At 41.5% G+C, this 16,182-nt stretch overlaps 1 protein-coding gene across 5 annotated transcripts in view; it reads left to right on the top strand.

The window, feature by feature from the left end:
* Nucleotides 1-16,182, top strand: part of LOC141106369 (phospholipid-transporting ATPase IK-like) — a 313,227-nt gene that overhangs the window by 258,830 nt on the left and 38,215 nt on the right. For all 5 annotated transcript variants that reach the window (XM_073597096.1, XM_073597092.1, XM_073597095.1 and 2 more), the window contains exons 17-20: nucleotides 1,698-1,807; nucleotides 4,685-4,849; nucleotides 10,368-10,479; nucleotides 13,734-13,809. In XM_073597096.1, the coding sequence (XP_073453197.1) occupies nucleotides 1,698-1,807; nucleotides 4,685-4,849; nucleotides 10,368-10,479; nucleotides 13,734-13,809 (463 nt within the window). The remainder of the gene's footprint in view (nucleotides 1-1,697; nucleotides 1,808-4,684; nucleotides 4,850-10,367; nucleotides 10,480-13,733; nucleotides 13,810-16,182) is intronic.

Here is a 16,182-nt window from a genome sequence, read left to right as displayed (position 1 = left end):
AGAGTCGGTGGTTGCTCCGCTCTGCACGATGAAGGCCGTGCTGTCTGGAACACCTCCTCATGGATCCTTGCAGGCAGGCCACGTGTCCAGAAGAGAAAAAAATGGCCGCGCTTGGCCTTTTATATCCTACCCAGCATGCAGTTCAGTCACTCAGTGTTCATGGGTAGGTGAGTGAGCATTTTGGGTAGGCGAGTCCTTTCACAAGGTAAACAACTATGTCACTTCCTGTAAGGCTTTCCTTATGCAATTCAAACGAAAAATAAAGTCCTCTTTTACATTTATACCACTAGAGGGAGCCAAACACCAATTTATAGCATTGACCATTGTTTAGCATTACATGGCATTAGAGGGCAAAAATACCAGCGCTACACAATTGTGAGTCCAAAAAATACTTACAACCTGACCATAAAGAAGCAATGTACATATACACATCCAATTCCACAAGTCATAAGGTCTGCATGTGAGGCTCCAGCCCTTGCCTGAATATTAGTACACCAAAGGTGGCATTGTATTATAGATTATGAAAAATCTCAGTTTAAGAGAGATTTCAAAGAGGAGAAATTCTGATCCAAAAAAACAGAATGTAGGGCGATAATCCGTATGGTATACAGAGAAAACGCCTTTCTTTCACAAAAATGACGCATGCGCCTTTATAGCAGGTAAGTCCAGGAGGATGACCACAGCGAAAGCCCTAAACATAAAAATATATATGAAACGTAAGTCTAGGTGTAAAATAAGATTTAAGGTTTGGTATCTTGCAATCAAAATTTGAAATGAAAACATTTGGAAAAGCTGCTGTTATTTTGGTTTGGGTGGGTCAGTATATATAAGCTGCTTGGCTAGTAGAAGCTTAATCCTTGTATGTGTATACATATGTATGTAATTCTATATAGTGGGATATAACTAGTCACTATTGATTATAAACGCAGCTATATTAAAAGGTAAGTTACTAAACAATTTAAAATGAGGGTATACAGTGGGGATGGAAAGTATTCAGACCCCCTTACATTTTTCACTCTTTGTTATATTGCAGCCATTTGCTAAAATCATTTGAGTTCATTTTTTTCATCATTAATGTACACACAGCACCCCATATTGACAGGAATTCTGTCTCTGAGCTCTTCAGGCAGTTCCTTTGACCTCATGATTCTCATTTTCTCTGACATGCACTGTGAGCTGTAAGGTCTTATATAGACAGGTGTGTGGCTTTCCTAATCAAGTCCAATCAGTATAATCAAACACAGCTGGACTCAAATGAAGGTGTAGAACCATCTCAAGGATGATCAGAAGAAATGGACAGCACCTGAGTTAAATATATGAGTGTCACAGCAAAGAGTCTGAATACTTAGGACCATGTGATATTTCAGTTTTTCTTTTTTAATAAATCTGTAAAAATGTCAACAATTCTGTGTTTTTCTGTCAATATGGGGTGCTGTGTGAACATTAATGAGGAAAAAAATGAACCTAAATGATTTTAGCAAATGGCTGCAATATAACAAAGAGTGAAAAATTTAAGGGGGTCTGAATACTTTCCATCCCCACTGTATGCAGTATAGAATCCAAAACGTACTTTTTAACAGGCAGAGACACCAAAGACTTCATAAATGGTGATAAATACTGTAGTTAAACACTGCTTGGTCACCTTTCTGTTCCCTGCTTCCCCTTTGAACAATGATGTGTATTTGTTTTCTTCACAGTAAGGAATGAAGAAGGGAAAATAAAGCTTTATAGTAAAGGTGCAGATGATGTCATTCTTGAACGTGTGTGCGCCGACTGTCAGACTGAGAGTATTAAGGAAGCCTTGAATGTAAGTTGCATATCAGTTTTTGGCACATGCCTTATTAAGATCTGTATGTTTTCAACTTTGCACTATCCAGTATGCCTAGTGTTATGCGTAATATATTCTAGCTATGTAGGGGAGAAGAAAAGACATTATGAAATTTCATTTGACTCCAGGAAGAAACATTTTTTGGATCTAAAGCTAAACTTAAATACGCAATGTAATGCAATGCAGCTCAGACTGGGGGAGGAAGAAGCAACTGATCAGTTCATGTGCTGTTGAAGAGTGGGCCTCAAGGAGGACAAAATATAAATGCCAGAGAGAGGAGCTCATCAATTTGCTATTACTCTACTATTCAGTCATTATTTTATAATATATAAGGAATGTATTGGAAAGTTTTAACAGAATAAATTTGACATTTATGTTCGAATCTTTGAGTGTTGGCACTCCTTCCTTGTTCTTCTGTTAGAGACAAATGATGGACTCTTGTGTCTTTTTCATAGTTGGTATATCCTGTATGATGGCTTTTGAAAATGGTTGATTGTTACAATGATTGTATGGGTTGATACACGTGAAGTGGATGTACAGTTTTATGTACTGGTATTGGCCAAATGATGAAGCAAACATTGATGATGAACATTTTAGTGTTTACTGAATGAATGCAAAGTGAATTGACAACATAGATAGAATGGTAGGAGAGTATCCAATGATGTTCAACAGAGCATAACAGCTAAGGAAGCTATCTCAGTAGTGCTTTTGAATAGTTTCCACATTTGACCACTAGTTGGCAGCACAGTGCCATACAACAGAGTATCAGAAAAGCAGGAGCAAAGGGGTGGGACTTTAAATGAATCACGTGTCTACGGAATATTGAATATTTTAATATCCACCAATTTATTCAATTGCAACCACGTGCTTCATTTAAAGTCCCACTCATTTGCTCCTAATTTTCATATTGATAGGGATGGAGGCGCATGACCTTACCAGGCCATGGCCTCATTCAAAGTCCCAATTTTTCCCTTTCCCCTTTCCCCATTGTTTTTCGAGTATCAGAAAAGTTCACATGTAAAACAAACAGTGTAGCACAGACTAGTACAAATACAGCACTCTCAGTAGGAGGTTGACTGTAGCTGTTGGTGCAGGTAGTAGATTGCAGGGATCACCAGGCAGGCTCCACATAGATACAGTGCCTTGAAAAAGTATTCATACCCCTTGAAATTTTCCACATTTTGTCATATTACAACCAAAAACGTAAATGTCTTTTATTGGGATTTTACAGTATGTGATAGAATTGTGAAGCGGAAGGAAAATGATAAATGGTTTTCAAACTTTTTTGCAAATAAATATATGAAAAATGTGGATGCATTTGTATTCAGCCCCCCTGAGTCAATACTTTGTAGAACCACCTTTCGCTGCAATTACAGCTGCAAGTCTTTTTGGGTATGTCTCTACCAGCTTTCCACATCTAGAGTGAAATTTTTTTGCCAATTCTTCTTTGCCAAAATAGCTCAAGCTCTATCAGATTGGATGGAGAGTGTCTGTGAACAGCAACTTTCAAGTCTTGCCACAGATTCTCAATTGTATGTAAGTCTGGACTTGACTGGGCCATTCTAACACATGAATAGGCTTTGATCTAAACCATTCCATTGTAGCTCTGGTTGTTTGTTTAGGGTCGTTGTCCTCAAGTCTTTTCCAGACTCTAACATGTTTTCTTCTGCGATTGCCCTGTATTTGGCTCCATCCATCTTCCCATTAACTCTGACCAGCTTCCCTGTTGAAGAAAAGCTTCCCCACAACATGATGCTGCCACCACCATGTTTCATGGTGGGGATGGTGTGTTCAGGGTGATGTGTAGTGTTAGTTTTCCAACACATATAGCATTTTACTTTTAGGCCAAAAAGTTCAATTTTGGTCTCATCTGACCAAATCCCTGAAGTGGGGAGGGAGGTGAAAGTAGTCTTTGTGTTTCTGTACAGCAGTCCGGTTGATCTTCAGCTATCCCTTGATGTTTAAAGGGGTTGTGAACCCTCGTGTTTTTTCACCTTAATGCATCCTATGGTTCTACTCACCAGAAGGCCATGACCTCTTTAACTAAAAAGAAGGTCAAAATGCACTTAAGTGGTTAGGTCTTGGAGATTGCTTTGTTGTTCTTAGTAATAGAATAGGAGATTTTTCTTTCTATCCTCCTCTCCACCATGGTAGCCCATTATAAATAATGAGGTTACCTTTACAAAAAAACTGGCTATGCAGATAAGGGGCGCCTGTGGATAAAAACAAATTGCAGCTTTGGCCAAACTTGAATAATGCCCTTGCTATAGATGTAGGCCATTTACGTACCTTCTGAAGCCTTCCTGAAAAACTCCCAAAGATATCAACCCATCCTGCCTTATTGCTATGAGACTCCCAGCTCCTTACGCTTTATCTTCACCATCACAGGAGTGAGCTCACAAACACTGACCTCAGAGCTACGGCATCTGGGAAGAGAAAGCACATATGAGGTAGGTTTGGATTAGAGAAAGAGCTCACTTCTGTGATCGTGGAGTGAACAGTAATTGCTATCTTAGCAATGTTCTAGCAACAAAGCAGGATGGGATGAAACGATCTCTGGGAGTTTTTCAAGCAGGCTTCATGAGGTACGTAAATGGCCTTCAACTATAGCAAGGGCATTATTCAACTTCAGTCAAAGCTACAAAGTTTTTTTTTTGAGCTACAGATGTCCCTTATCTGCATAGGCAGATTTTTTTGGGGAAAAAGTGAACTATGCCGTTAAGGGTTGTGGGCGTGCTCTGATCTGATGTTGGAGTGGGGTTCCAAGACTGAAGTTGGACTTTAACCATATTTTCTGCATTTTTATTACATTTTTGTTTTGTTTGTTTTTTTTCTGATCTATTTGTGCTTCTATAGCACTTTGCTGAAGAGACTTTGAGAACACTGTGTTTGGCCTATAAAGAAGTAGAAGAACAGGACTATCTGACCTGGAAGAAAAATCACATGAATGCCTCCATAACACTTGAGAATCGTCAGTATAATCTTGACAAAGTATATGAGGACATGGAGCAGAGTCTGCAGGTATAGTGTTTCCAAATCACTGCTTACTTATCCACAGCGGGTTTTGTAGTTAACCGTCAGGAAACACTGATATTCAAAGTTGAGTAGCCCCTAGCAACACTGTAAACCCTAAGCTTAGTTTTCAGTATGTTTGATATCATATCTTACTGTATACAGTTTTCTTAAGCAAATTGATTTTGTGAATCATCTATTGCAAAATTTCTTACCTGGAGATCCTGCCAGTAAGTTCACTTCCTGCTGCAGGTTGACAACAGTAAGCAATTAACAGCAATGCTGTCAGCCTGCCGTTAAAGTGATTGTAAAGGATTTTTTTTTAAAACAAACATGTCCTGCTGCTGCCTTTCTGCTCAGTGAGAAGAGAGAGAGCCCAGAGAGTCGCAGTTCTTGGGCACAGAGCTGGATATAAGGGGGAAAACGGAATGTTTTAACTTTAATCCAGAGAATATATTAGTGTTATTAAACCTAAAAACATGTTTTACCTTAGTGCATGGTTTGCATTAAGGTAAAAAAAAATTTCAATTTCCCTGTGCCCCCCTTCCCTGTGTGAAGAGTAAGAGAGGGGAGAAGAGATCAGCGCTGTGCACAGCTGCATTTATTCTCCCCTTCCTCTTACACATCATTCGAGTAGCAGCAGGAGCCATTGGCTCTTGCTGCTGTCAATTAAATGCAGTGAAGAGGAAGTGGAGGGTGGGCCTAAGTCTAGCTGTGTAAGTCTATGGAGCACAGCTCCATGGACACACAGGTTGGGAGTGCACAGACTACGCTCTCCCCCTAGCAAGTGGCTGGCTATGGCTGTCCTAAAAAGAAAAGGAGGAGCCAAGATTGCCATCGGGACCCCAGAAGAGGAGGATCGGGGCCACTCTGTGCAATACTACTGCACAGAGCAGGTAAGTATAACATGTTTGTTATTTTAATAAAAAAAAAAATAATCTGACTTTAGTAACACTGGATGTAAACCCGAAAAAAAAAATTAAATGAAGAGTTGTACCTTGTAGAGTAGAGGATGTCATTTCATCTGTGCCCAGTCTTGCCACGAAGAGTTAATCCAGCTCTGAGCAATCCTCTTATCTTTCTTCAGTAAGAAATAACCTAGGTGTCGGTTTCTTCTCCCTTGCTGTGACAGACAGGTGATTTCCTTATCACATCCCGCCTCTCACAGCCTCTAAAATCCACACTGGAGTTGGCTGTGTATGTGCACATACGCAGAAGTGACATGGGGGCCGTGGGCGCGCTCTGCTTCTTCACAGAACGCTCTGTGCCACTCCTGTGTGTGCACTTCAGACTCCCCTGACGCGAGGTTCGTCCTCGCAACGATGACTTGCCAAGGGGAGTGTAGAGGTGGGCGGGGAGTCTACTGACATCACCACTCCGCCCACCAAGTGCGGATCTACAGACCTGCCCACAGAATCCGCCCTTTTTTCGTGTCTCCAAACAGACAAAGGGGAGACATTTGAAAGGTAAGAAAACAATGCAGGAGGCATGTATATCCTTATACATCAGCACTATAGCAGTAGTTTAAAAAGGATGAGAGTGGGTTTAAATCCACTTTAAGGTAAAAAACATTCTTCTTTTAGAACCACTTTAAGCTCCTTTTCAGGTCTGGAGGAAGCATGCGCAGATTTAATAGGCAGCCCAACAGCCAACAAAAACAGCAAGCATGGCAAGATGACAACGCTTTTGCAAATTGCAAAACCATAGCTTTGTGTTGTCAAGCTCTAACAGATTCACAAAGAAATATTTGCTTAAAGCGTTCACCTTTACCAAAAAACTGCCTATGTAGGTAAGAGGTGCCTGTAGATAAAAACAAACTGTGCGGCTTTGATCACAATTGTATTATGCTCTGGCCATAAGTTTAGGACAAATATAGGATGTACTTTTCAAAGCCTGACTGAAAAACTCCCAAAGTTGGCATCATCCCCTCTAGCCTTGTTATTAGGATGTTGATAAGACCCTCCCAGCTGTTACTGTTCACCTCCACTATCACAGGAGTGAGTCCCCCACATAAGCTTTTTCTCCCCCAGCCCAATACTCTGCGTTTGATTGCTCCTGTGATGATGGGCAGTAACAGCTGGAAGTGTCTTAGCAACATCCTAGCAACAAGGCAGGACGGGTTAATGCAATCCCAGTTTTGCTTATGTGACCCCTGATCACACCTAGAGGAAAGCAAAAAAAGAATGTAAAGTAAAACATAAAACATACCTAATTTGTGAGTCCCAGTGACGTCTGGGACAGAAAGAACCCGGAGAGTTAGTTAAATATTTTGTAGGGTTTTATGCAAATCTTAATGCGAGGTCCGCTTTCAACTTCATGTAGGCAGAGCTGGTGCAAGGATTTTTGACACCCTAGGCGAAACCTCATTTTGCTGCCCCCCTTGGCTCCACCCCTGACCTCACCCCCTTTGCCCTGCCCATGTATACCCCACCTTTTTAATGAAGCATCCATCAATGCAGCCGAACTAGCATCCAACAAATGCAGCCTCACCAGCACCTATCAGTGCAGCCTACCAGCGTCCACCAGTGCAGCCTACCAGCGCCCATCAATGCAGCCTTACCAGCGCCCATCAAATGCAGCCTCACCAGCGCCCATCAAATGCAGCCTCACCAGCGCCCATCAAATGCAGCCTCACCAGCGCCCATCAAATGCAGCCTCACCAGCGCCCATCAAATGCAGCCTCACCAGCGCCCATCAAATGCAGCCTCACCAGCGCCCATCAAATGCAGCCTACCAGTGCTTATCAATGAATGTTTGCTTGCTTCCATTCATTCGGGAGCCGGGACACAGACACAGTCCTCCGCCACTGCTGCACCTCTCACACTATGTGCGAACGGAGCAGCGACTGCCTGCCGATGCTAAAACTTAGTTACTTGCTGCAGAGAATAGAGAGTAGGAACACCAGTGCCCTGGCGCCCTAGGCAGCAGTGCGCCCTAGGCGTCTGCCTAGCTTGCCTAGTGGTAGCACTGGCCCTGCATGTAGGTGTTGATAAAGCCAATTGATACAGTTAAATACTGTCTATAAAATACATTATGAAGGCATGTAGAGAAAGGATTAAAGTGCAACTATGGGCAAAATAGAAAATGACATATATACTGCAGTCTATCGAAAGCATTAGAACAGCACTTTTTGTTATTTTGAGCCCTTCCTGTAACGTAGTGTCCTGCTAGTAGATCTGATATTTTTGCACTTCCTGTAATAGAGTGACAACATGGATTGTTCTGCAGTGAAAATGCACAGCAGCGTTGTCACCTGTGGACAGAAGAGAACTACATGTAGCTTTAAATGCACTTTAAAGTGGAACAAATGGAAGTCAAACCCTATCTAACACTTTTCAAGCAGTTTCAACATCAGATTTTTTTTTTCTTTTACAAAAACAGTTTAGGCTGCATGAATAAAAGCTGACTCTTGTAAGCACCCCCACCAGTAACATGGTTTTCTCCAATCACTCCAAATGCCACTCTTTCTGGGCATCTTGGCCTGTTACAGGAAGTTGAAAAATGAGTCTACAGACAGGATCAACCGGTAATTAAATTATTTTACGGAGATTAAACCAACCAACTTCTGTGTTAATGCCATTGACCGACTGCATCATATGTGATTTTTAATTTTCCCTATAGTTAGTTTAAATTCCTTTCTTGCGGGGTCCACTGCAGGCGGTCATGAAAAACTGTACCCAAATTAAATTGTTAAAATTATTTTGAGACAGTTTTCTTTTGGTGTTATTTAAGTCACCACTGGGTTTTTTACTTTTTGCTAAACAAACGAAAAACGACAGAAAATGTTGGAAAAAAATAAGTTTTTCTTAGTTTAGATTAGTAAATTTTGTAATTGTTCTTCACTGATATGTGCTGATGAGGTGGCATTGATGGGCACTGATAAGACTGCACTGATGGGCACTTAGAGGCTGCACTGATGGGGCTGCGCTGATGAGGCAGCACTAATATGCAGCACTGATAGGCGGCACTAATGGGTACTGATAGGCGGCACTGATATGCAGCATTGATGAGCACTGGTAGATGGCACTGATGAGCACGGATAGGTGGCACTGATGGGTGGCACTAATGAGCAGGCACTGATGAGCACTGAAAGACAGCACTGTATCGCTAACGGCTACTGACTGGCATCACTGCTAAGCATTGACTGGCATCACTGCTGGGCATTGTTGGGGCTGCACTGGCAATCAGTGCCTCGATCATCTGCGAAGATGTCCGCTGTGAGGAAATGCTGCTGATTGGCTCTCCTCTCCTCACACTCTGTCAGTGTGAGGGGAGGAAAGCCAATAACCGGAATTTCCTTGTTTACATGTGATCAACGGTGATTGGACACAGCTGATCACATGGGTAAAGAGCCTCCTCATCAACTCTTTACCAAGATCGGTGATGCGCCATGTCCCACAACGGGATCACCGCTACCCTGCCACCGTCATTTGTCTATACGGCAGGCGGGAGGTGTTTAAGAGTTTTTCTTTTTAGCCTAGGTCCCTTCAGACATGCACTTCAGCCAGTGGCTTGGTATCTGCAGCCCTCAGCACACTGCTCATGGTGAAGCCAGCAGAAAGCAATTCAGGGAGAAGCCCCAGGGAAGAGAGAGTTCTGGAAAGGTGCTCCCAAACATTTATCATTATCCCAGTTCATACCTCTGAACAACACTATCAGAGATTGGCTCAGTCAGATAAAAATGATTCACTTAGTGGTCAATCCTTCCCACACTGATTATTGGAACCTCCATCCAGAAACAGGCTGAAGCAATCAACCTATCATGCCGCGTACACACGGTCGGACTTTTCGTCTACAAAAGTCCAACGGACGCTGACGGACTAAAGCTGGCTGGTAATCCGATCGTGTGTGGGCTTCTCCGGACTTTCAACGGACTTTTTCAGCCTCAAATCCGACGGACTTTAGATTTGAAACATGCTTCAAATCTTTCCGACGGACTCGAGTCCGGTCGAAAAATCCGCTCGTCTGTATGCTAGTCTGACGGACAAAAACCCACGCTAGGGCAGCTATTGGCTACTGGCTATCAACTTCCTTATTTTAGTCCGGTGTACGTCATCACGTAAGAATTCGACGGACTTTTGTGTGATCGTGTGTAGGCAAGTCTGTTCGTTAGAAAGTCCGCCGCAAGTCCGTCGAAAGTCCGTCGAAAGTCTGTCGGACAGGCTGTCGGACTTTTGTAGCTGAAAAGTCCGACCGTGTGTACGCCCCATTAGGCTCAGTAAAAACCTACAGAACCAGAAAAGGTCAATAACAGCTCAGGCTGATTACAGCCCATCCACATCACACACTACATTTAGATAGAGACACAACTGGAATATAAGGAAGCATCTCTACAATGAAATTAAGTTTGAAGAAGAATGTAAACCTCTTTGGTGCAGTTTGATAATGCTGTATACACTTGGGCGCTAATGTGAGGGAAGCATTAGGGCAACATTTGTCCATAATCCCCTTTTTTAGTACCGTCCTTTTTTTTTTTTCTGCATAATCATAGTACAAGCAGACTAAGAGATTGTTCTGTGTGTCTCAGATACTTGGAGCCACTGCCATAGAAGACAAGCTACAGGAAGGAGTACCAGAGACCATCCAGCTTTTGAAAGATGGGAACATTAAAGTTTGGATGCTCACTGGGGATAAAAAAGGTACAACTTGTAATCCCACTTATATAGTTCTCAAATTTCAGATATATGAATAAATACCTCATTAAAATTGTATGTAACTGTATCTTTCGTTTTGTGTACAATTTTCTGAAGCAATTTGTGAATCTGTTGAAGACATTTCTTTCCTGAAGTTCCTGGCAGTTACGGCTCTTCTAGTTGTATGCTGAGAAAGCTTTGTCACTGTTTCTCAATTAGAGGCAGTGTTGTCAGATTCCTATCAAGTCCATTTAGTTGGCAGTTAAAGTGGTGTTCCGGCCGAAATTATACTTTTTAAATAAAAATACCCCTATAATACACAAGCTTAATGTATTCTAGTAAGTTAGTCTGTAAACTAAGGTCTGTTTTGTTAGTTTATAGCTGTAGTTTGTTATTTTATAAACTTACAGCAGGCCGTGGCCATCTTAAGTCTGGGCATCTGAAGCCAGACTGTATTTCTTCCTGGATCTCATCCTTGCAGATCTCGCACATGCTCAGTGCAGCACAAGCAGTGTAATAGGTTTCAGGTCAAGTTTCCATAGCAACAGCAGTGTCAGAGGCAGTTGCTGCCCCTTCCCAGAAGGCATTGCAAACAGGAAATGATGCGATGGGCCGCGGCCAGGGAGGAGGAAGTGAAAAATGAATACAGCTGATATACAGTAAGTGCTGAGAAAAAAAAAAAAATATCCAATTCGTTTACAGTGCACAGTTTAGTGAGGGATGGTGAAAAGTTGTAAAAGTGGGTGGAACTCCACTTTAAGTAGACCTGGTAGGCAGCCTAATGGCTAACTGAAAGAGTGCCCATGGCAGATTGACAATACTATTGTTGATTTCAAGGCAGCAGCTTAGCGTTGTCGGCCTTGAACAAAACATGTATATATAAACGTCCTGGTCGGTAATGGTTATACCAGGACCATACCTGCAGCCATGATCCTGGTATTGTTTTTCACAGCTGGTAAGAGTGATCTGGAAGACTGTACAGTGCTCTAAAGGTCCTCCCCCACCGCTGTCCGCTGTGGTTCCTAGGCTCTCCCGTTCCTCCAAAGAACCTGGGATCACAGTAGGCCATCAGAACAGCTGCCCACAGGGTAGATGGAGAAACATCCATTCTCACATCTCTTCTTTGACAAATGATCTTGGAAGCCACAAGAATTTTTTCACTTCCTTTTCAGAACCATAATTTCCTGGCTGTTTCAGCCAGGAAAGCACCTAACCAAGCATGATGTGTGCTTGGTTAGTAGCTTTGGAGGATAGGGGAGAAATCTGGGGTCTTTATAAAAAGTACAGGTTAACTGCTCAAAACTATCACAAAGAAGATTGATCACCCCCTTGACACCAATTAAGTTAAATGAAAAAAAAAAAAACATAAAAAAAAAAAAGGAAAGAAAACATGCAAATGTAATAGAATAAAAATAATTAAAAAAATAAATAAAAACACACTTTCTCCCTGCCCATACATGCCAATGCAAACATGTACATAGGTCCATCATGCAACGATGACTGCTCTACACATGTGAGGTATCACTGCAAACATTCACAATTAACTCTAAACTGATAACCTGTAAAGGCTTTTAAAGCATCACCTATGGACAATGGACAATTTTAGGTACCATAGTTTGTCACCACTTCATGGCCGTGCGCAATTTTAAATCTTGACATATTTAGTATCAATTTACTTAACCCAACCTCATCTTTTACATGTTCTCAAAAATTGTGGTTTTATTTTGTGTGCACTAAACTTCATTTAAGTGAATTTTTTCTTTAACCCCTTCACGTCGACCGTACGCAAATATGCGTCCTTGGCTTGATGCGTGCAGCTCCACGCATCACCCCGGTACTGTTTTTAGAGCAAACGATCGGCTTTCTTGGGATGTGGCTTAAAGGCGCATGGCTGTTATCCCAAAGAGTGGGATAACACCGCCCTTCTGCGACTGTCCTGTCCCACCGGGAGACCCGAACGACCAGCAAACACGTCTGTTGACTTGCCGAAGACCCGAATGAAGCCGGAATCAGGTTTCAGATCTAGTAACCCGGAAGCAATGTCATGACATTACTTCCGGTTTACTGAAGACTTAAAGGTGCCAAATCAAAAAAAAAATCAGTATTCAAAACAGCCAAACTTGCCATTTTGAATGCTTTTAAGTGCAAAGGAGAGATTTGGGGTCTTTCAGACCCCTCCATAAAGAGTACCTGTTACTGCCTATTACTGTCACAAGGGATTTTTTTACATTCCTTGTGACAGCAATAAAAATTATCAGAATTTTTTTTTTTTAAAGAGACAGTGTACAAATAAAAAAAATACAATAAGAACAAAAAAAAATTTAAAGCACCGCGTCCCTCTGTGCTCGCAAGCAGAAGCAAACGCATACGTAAGTCGCGCCCACAAATGCAAACTGTGTTCAAACTATACATGCGAGGTATCACCGCGATCGTTAGAGCAAGAGCAATTATTTTGGCACAAGACCCTTTTTGTAACTCTAAACTGGTAACCTGTAGAAATTTTTAAAGCATCGCCTATGGAGATTTTTAAGTACCGTAGTTTGTCCCTACTCCACAAGTGTGCGCAATTTCAAAGCATAACATGTGTATATATTTACTCTGCGTAACCTCTTCTTTCACTTTTATACAAGAGTTTTGGGCTAGCTGTACTGTTTTTTTGTTTTTTAATTAATGAAAGCATCTTTTTTTTTTTTTTAATTGTCTTTTTTTTCTTTTTTTTAATTGCGTTTGAAAGACCACTGCGCAAATATTGTGTGACATAAAATGTGTGACATAAAATATTGCAACGATCGCCATTTTATTCTCTAGGGTCTCTGCTAAAAATATATATATATAATGTTTGGGAGTTCTAAGTCATTTTCTAGCAAAAAATATGGATTATTAACTTGTAAGCAACTAATGTCAGAAAAAGGCTTAGGCATGAAAGGGCTAAAATTTGCTTTTGATAAACAGCTTAAAAAATATCCTGTCATAAAATTTTGTAACAGCCGTCATTTTATTCTTCAGGGCTTCTTCTTTCAGAAAGTATGTAATGTTTGTGGTTCTAAATAATTTTCTAGCAAAACTTGCAGATTTTAATGTGTGCAAAAAATAAGTACTATCTCCGATAGGCAAGCAGTTAGTATGCAGGTTAAGCCAAGGTCTGGTTACTGCAAGCAGTTTTCATCCATTTATTCCAGTCTTTATACATTGGCCTGGATGATCCTCGATTATTTAAAAATTGGAAATACTTAGAGGCTTTAAAATGTTTTATTTTACAGAGACAGCTATAAACATAGGATATTCCTGTAACCTTCTTTCAAGCGACATGCAGCTTTTGGACGAAACGGACATAAGGTAAGGTTTTGATCACATCAACAGGAATCAAAAGCTGAACTCCTGGAACATGTAAAATTTACTTAATGCAGCTCTGTATTTATAATAAATTTATTGCATGTATTTTTTTGCAAGCAGTGTGTAAGTACTGAAATTTGTGTTTTCTGTGGTACATGCTGTTAGGAGAAGAGCAAAAAAAGAGAGATGAGCTCATTAGTCCGCTGCTTCTTCTTTTATTGTCCAATCACAGGATAGGGGTGAAGAGAAGACCTGCCTGAAAAAGTGAAACTGCAGCAGAGAAAAAAAACAGGTCTTCTTTAAGGATGAGCTCAGGCATATTCACAAGTACAGTATCCACGTGCCCGCGCCCGCCAAGAAGCTGACACTCCACAGCGCTAATCACGGTTAGTGATTTCCCGAACTGTGCAGCCGCGGATCAGAAAATATCTCACTGCCTGTGATTAGCGCTATGGAGTGTCAGCTTCCTGGCAGGCACGAGCACGTGGACTTGTGAAGATGCCGGAGTTCATCCTTGGTCTCCTTCCATGCCAGACAGGGTTGTGCTATGGGACCGAGCAGTGTAAATCTCAGGACTTGGTGCACAGAAATACAAATCATTTGGCAGGTAACAGTTCCCTTATAAAGATGAGGGTTCTGCAAAATGTTTCTGCTGGTGTTCTGTCGAGAAGTACACCCCATCGAATAGTGCCCGCGCATGCGCAGGACGGAGCCGCGCTTCAGATGATTTGCCGATCAGCTGGAGTGACATGACCAGGGCGCAAGCACACATCGTAGGAGGCATCTCTCGATGGGAGATACCATTTCACGGCCACAATTGAAACCTATACAAACAGCGGGGGGAGACCGTAGTTCTCACATTGTGCCTCGCTGTTGCGGGGCGGCTTTACAGTGTGCTGATGGTGCGGTTTTGTCTGTGTTGCAGGGCAGGTTTGTTGTGTTGAACGGTCGGGTTTTGCCTGTGTGAAAGGACGGGTTTCAACACAGAGAAAACCAGCTCTTCAACACAGGCACTAGCCACCCTCCAGCAGCAGCGATGCACAATCTGAGAACTATGGTCTCCCCCGCTGTTTGTATAGGTTTAAATTGTGCCTGTGAAATGGTATCTCCCATCAAGAGCTACCTCCTATGATATGTGCCCTGGTTACGTCAGCCCAGCTGATCTGCAAATCAGCTGTTGTCCTGTTCCATATGGCGCATGTGCAGTACATACCGGGCACTATTTGATGGGGGGCACTTCTCGAAAGAACACCGGCTTCCCAGACAAACTAGTCACATGACACTCTTGCATACCTCCCAACATTTTGAGATGGGAATGAGGGACACCTACTAGGAAATGTATGTAAGCATGGGACACGCCCCATGCCACACCCCCTTAAAGGAGAATTAACAAAAAAAAATTTTAATTAAATGCACAAGGACTTTTTTTTACCACTACTTTTCCATTATATTGGCTTTAAAATGTACAAATGCAGCAATTTAGAATTTGGATGAAAGGTTTAGCACTGGGAAACACTTTTTGAAAGATAAAAAGTGCATTTTATATACAACTATGAGGACCAGACCAAAATGAGGGACAAATGAGGAGGAATGAGGGACAGAGGGAGATTGCTCCAAATCACGGACAGTCCCTCGAAATCAGGGACAGTTGGGAGCTATGCTCTTATACACGACCAATTAATACTCCTCCCATCCTCACCATTTCCAACAAAAATATAAAAGTGTGGTAACTTTTTGAAGACCCCTGTATTTTATCTGCGTATTTAGCTGTTTGCTGGAGTTTAGCTATAATTGTATAGTAACTGAGGCATAGCAACCATTAAAAATCTAGATTACTCTCTAGAAAAAATAGCTGTATTCTGTTGCAGATATTTTTATTCATGATGACTTTTGAAAAGGCCTTGAACTTGTCAGAATTGAAACATAGGAACTGCTATTGTTAAATTATCAAAAGTGAGCGTTTTAAAGCTAGCCACTCAGTAGTAGAAATTCCTACAAATATCCACATAAAAATTCTCATTATAATGTTCTTTTGAGTCAACAAATTTTGTTTGAAAACCCTCCAAATTTCATCCAGATCAGCCATTTGAATGTATTCCCAGATGTATTTAAACAGGTTTCATTACAGCAGCTTCCATTTTTTTTGTACCTTTTTTTTCCAGATTAAAACTGCATGCACATTAACAATTTCCTTCCTTTGAGAAAAATGTTTTATCCTGCACCTTTACATTTTTTCATCACCACAGCTGGAAGCAAAAGTTTATTTGACCCCACTATCCATTATAAAATTGAACGCACATTCCAAAAATGAAAATTTTTGTACGACCCAGCCCTCTCAAATCGATAACACTATTCTGTCGAATTCATGTTTCTCTG

Source organism: Aquarana catesbeiana, linkage group LG08, assembly GCF_042186555.1.
Source record: "Aquarana catesbeiana isolate 2022-GZ linkage group LG08, ASM4218655v1, whole genome shotgun sequence".
NCBI lineage: Eukaryota > Metazoa > Chordata > Amphibia > Anura > Ranidae > Aquarana > Aquarana catesbeiana.
The sequence above is the reverse complement of the archived record's forward strand: the minus strand, read 5'-3'. Positions and strand labels throughout refer to the sequence as shown.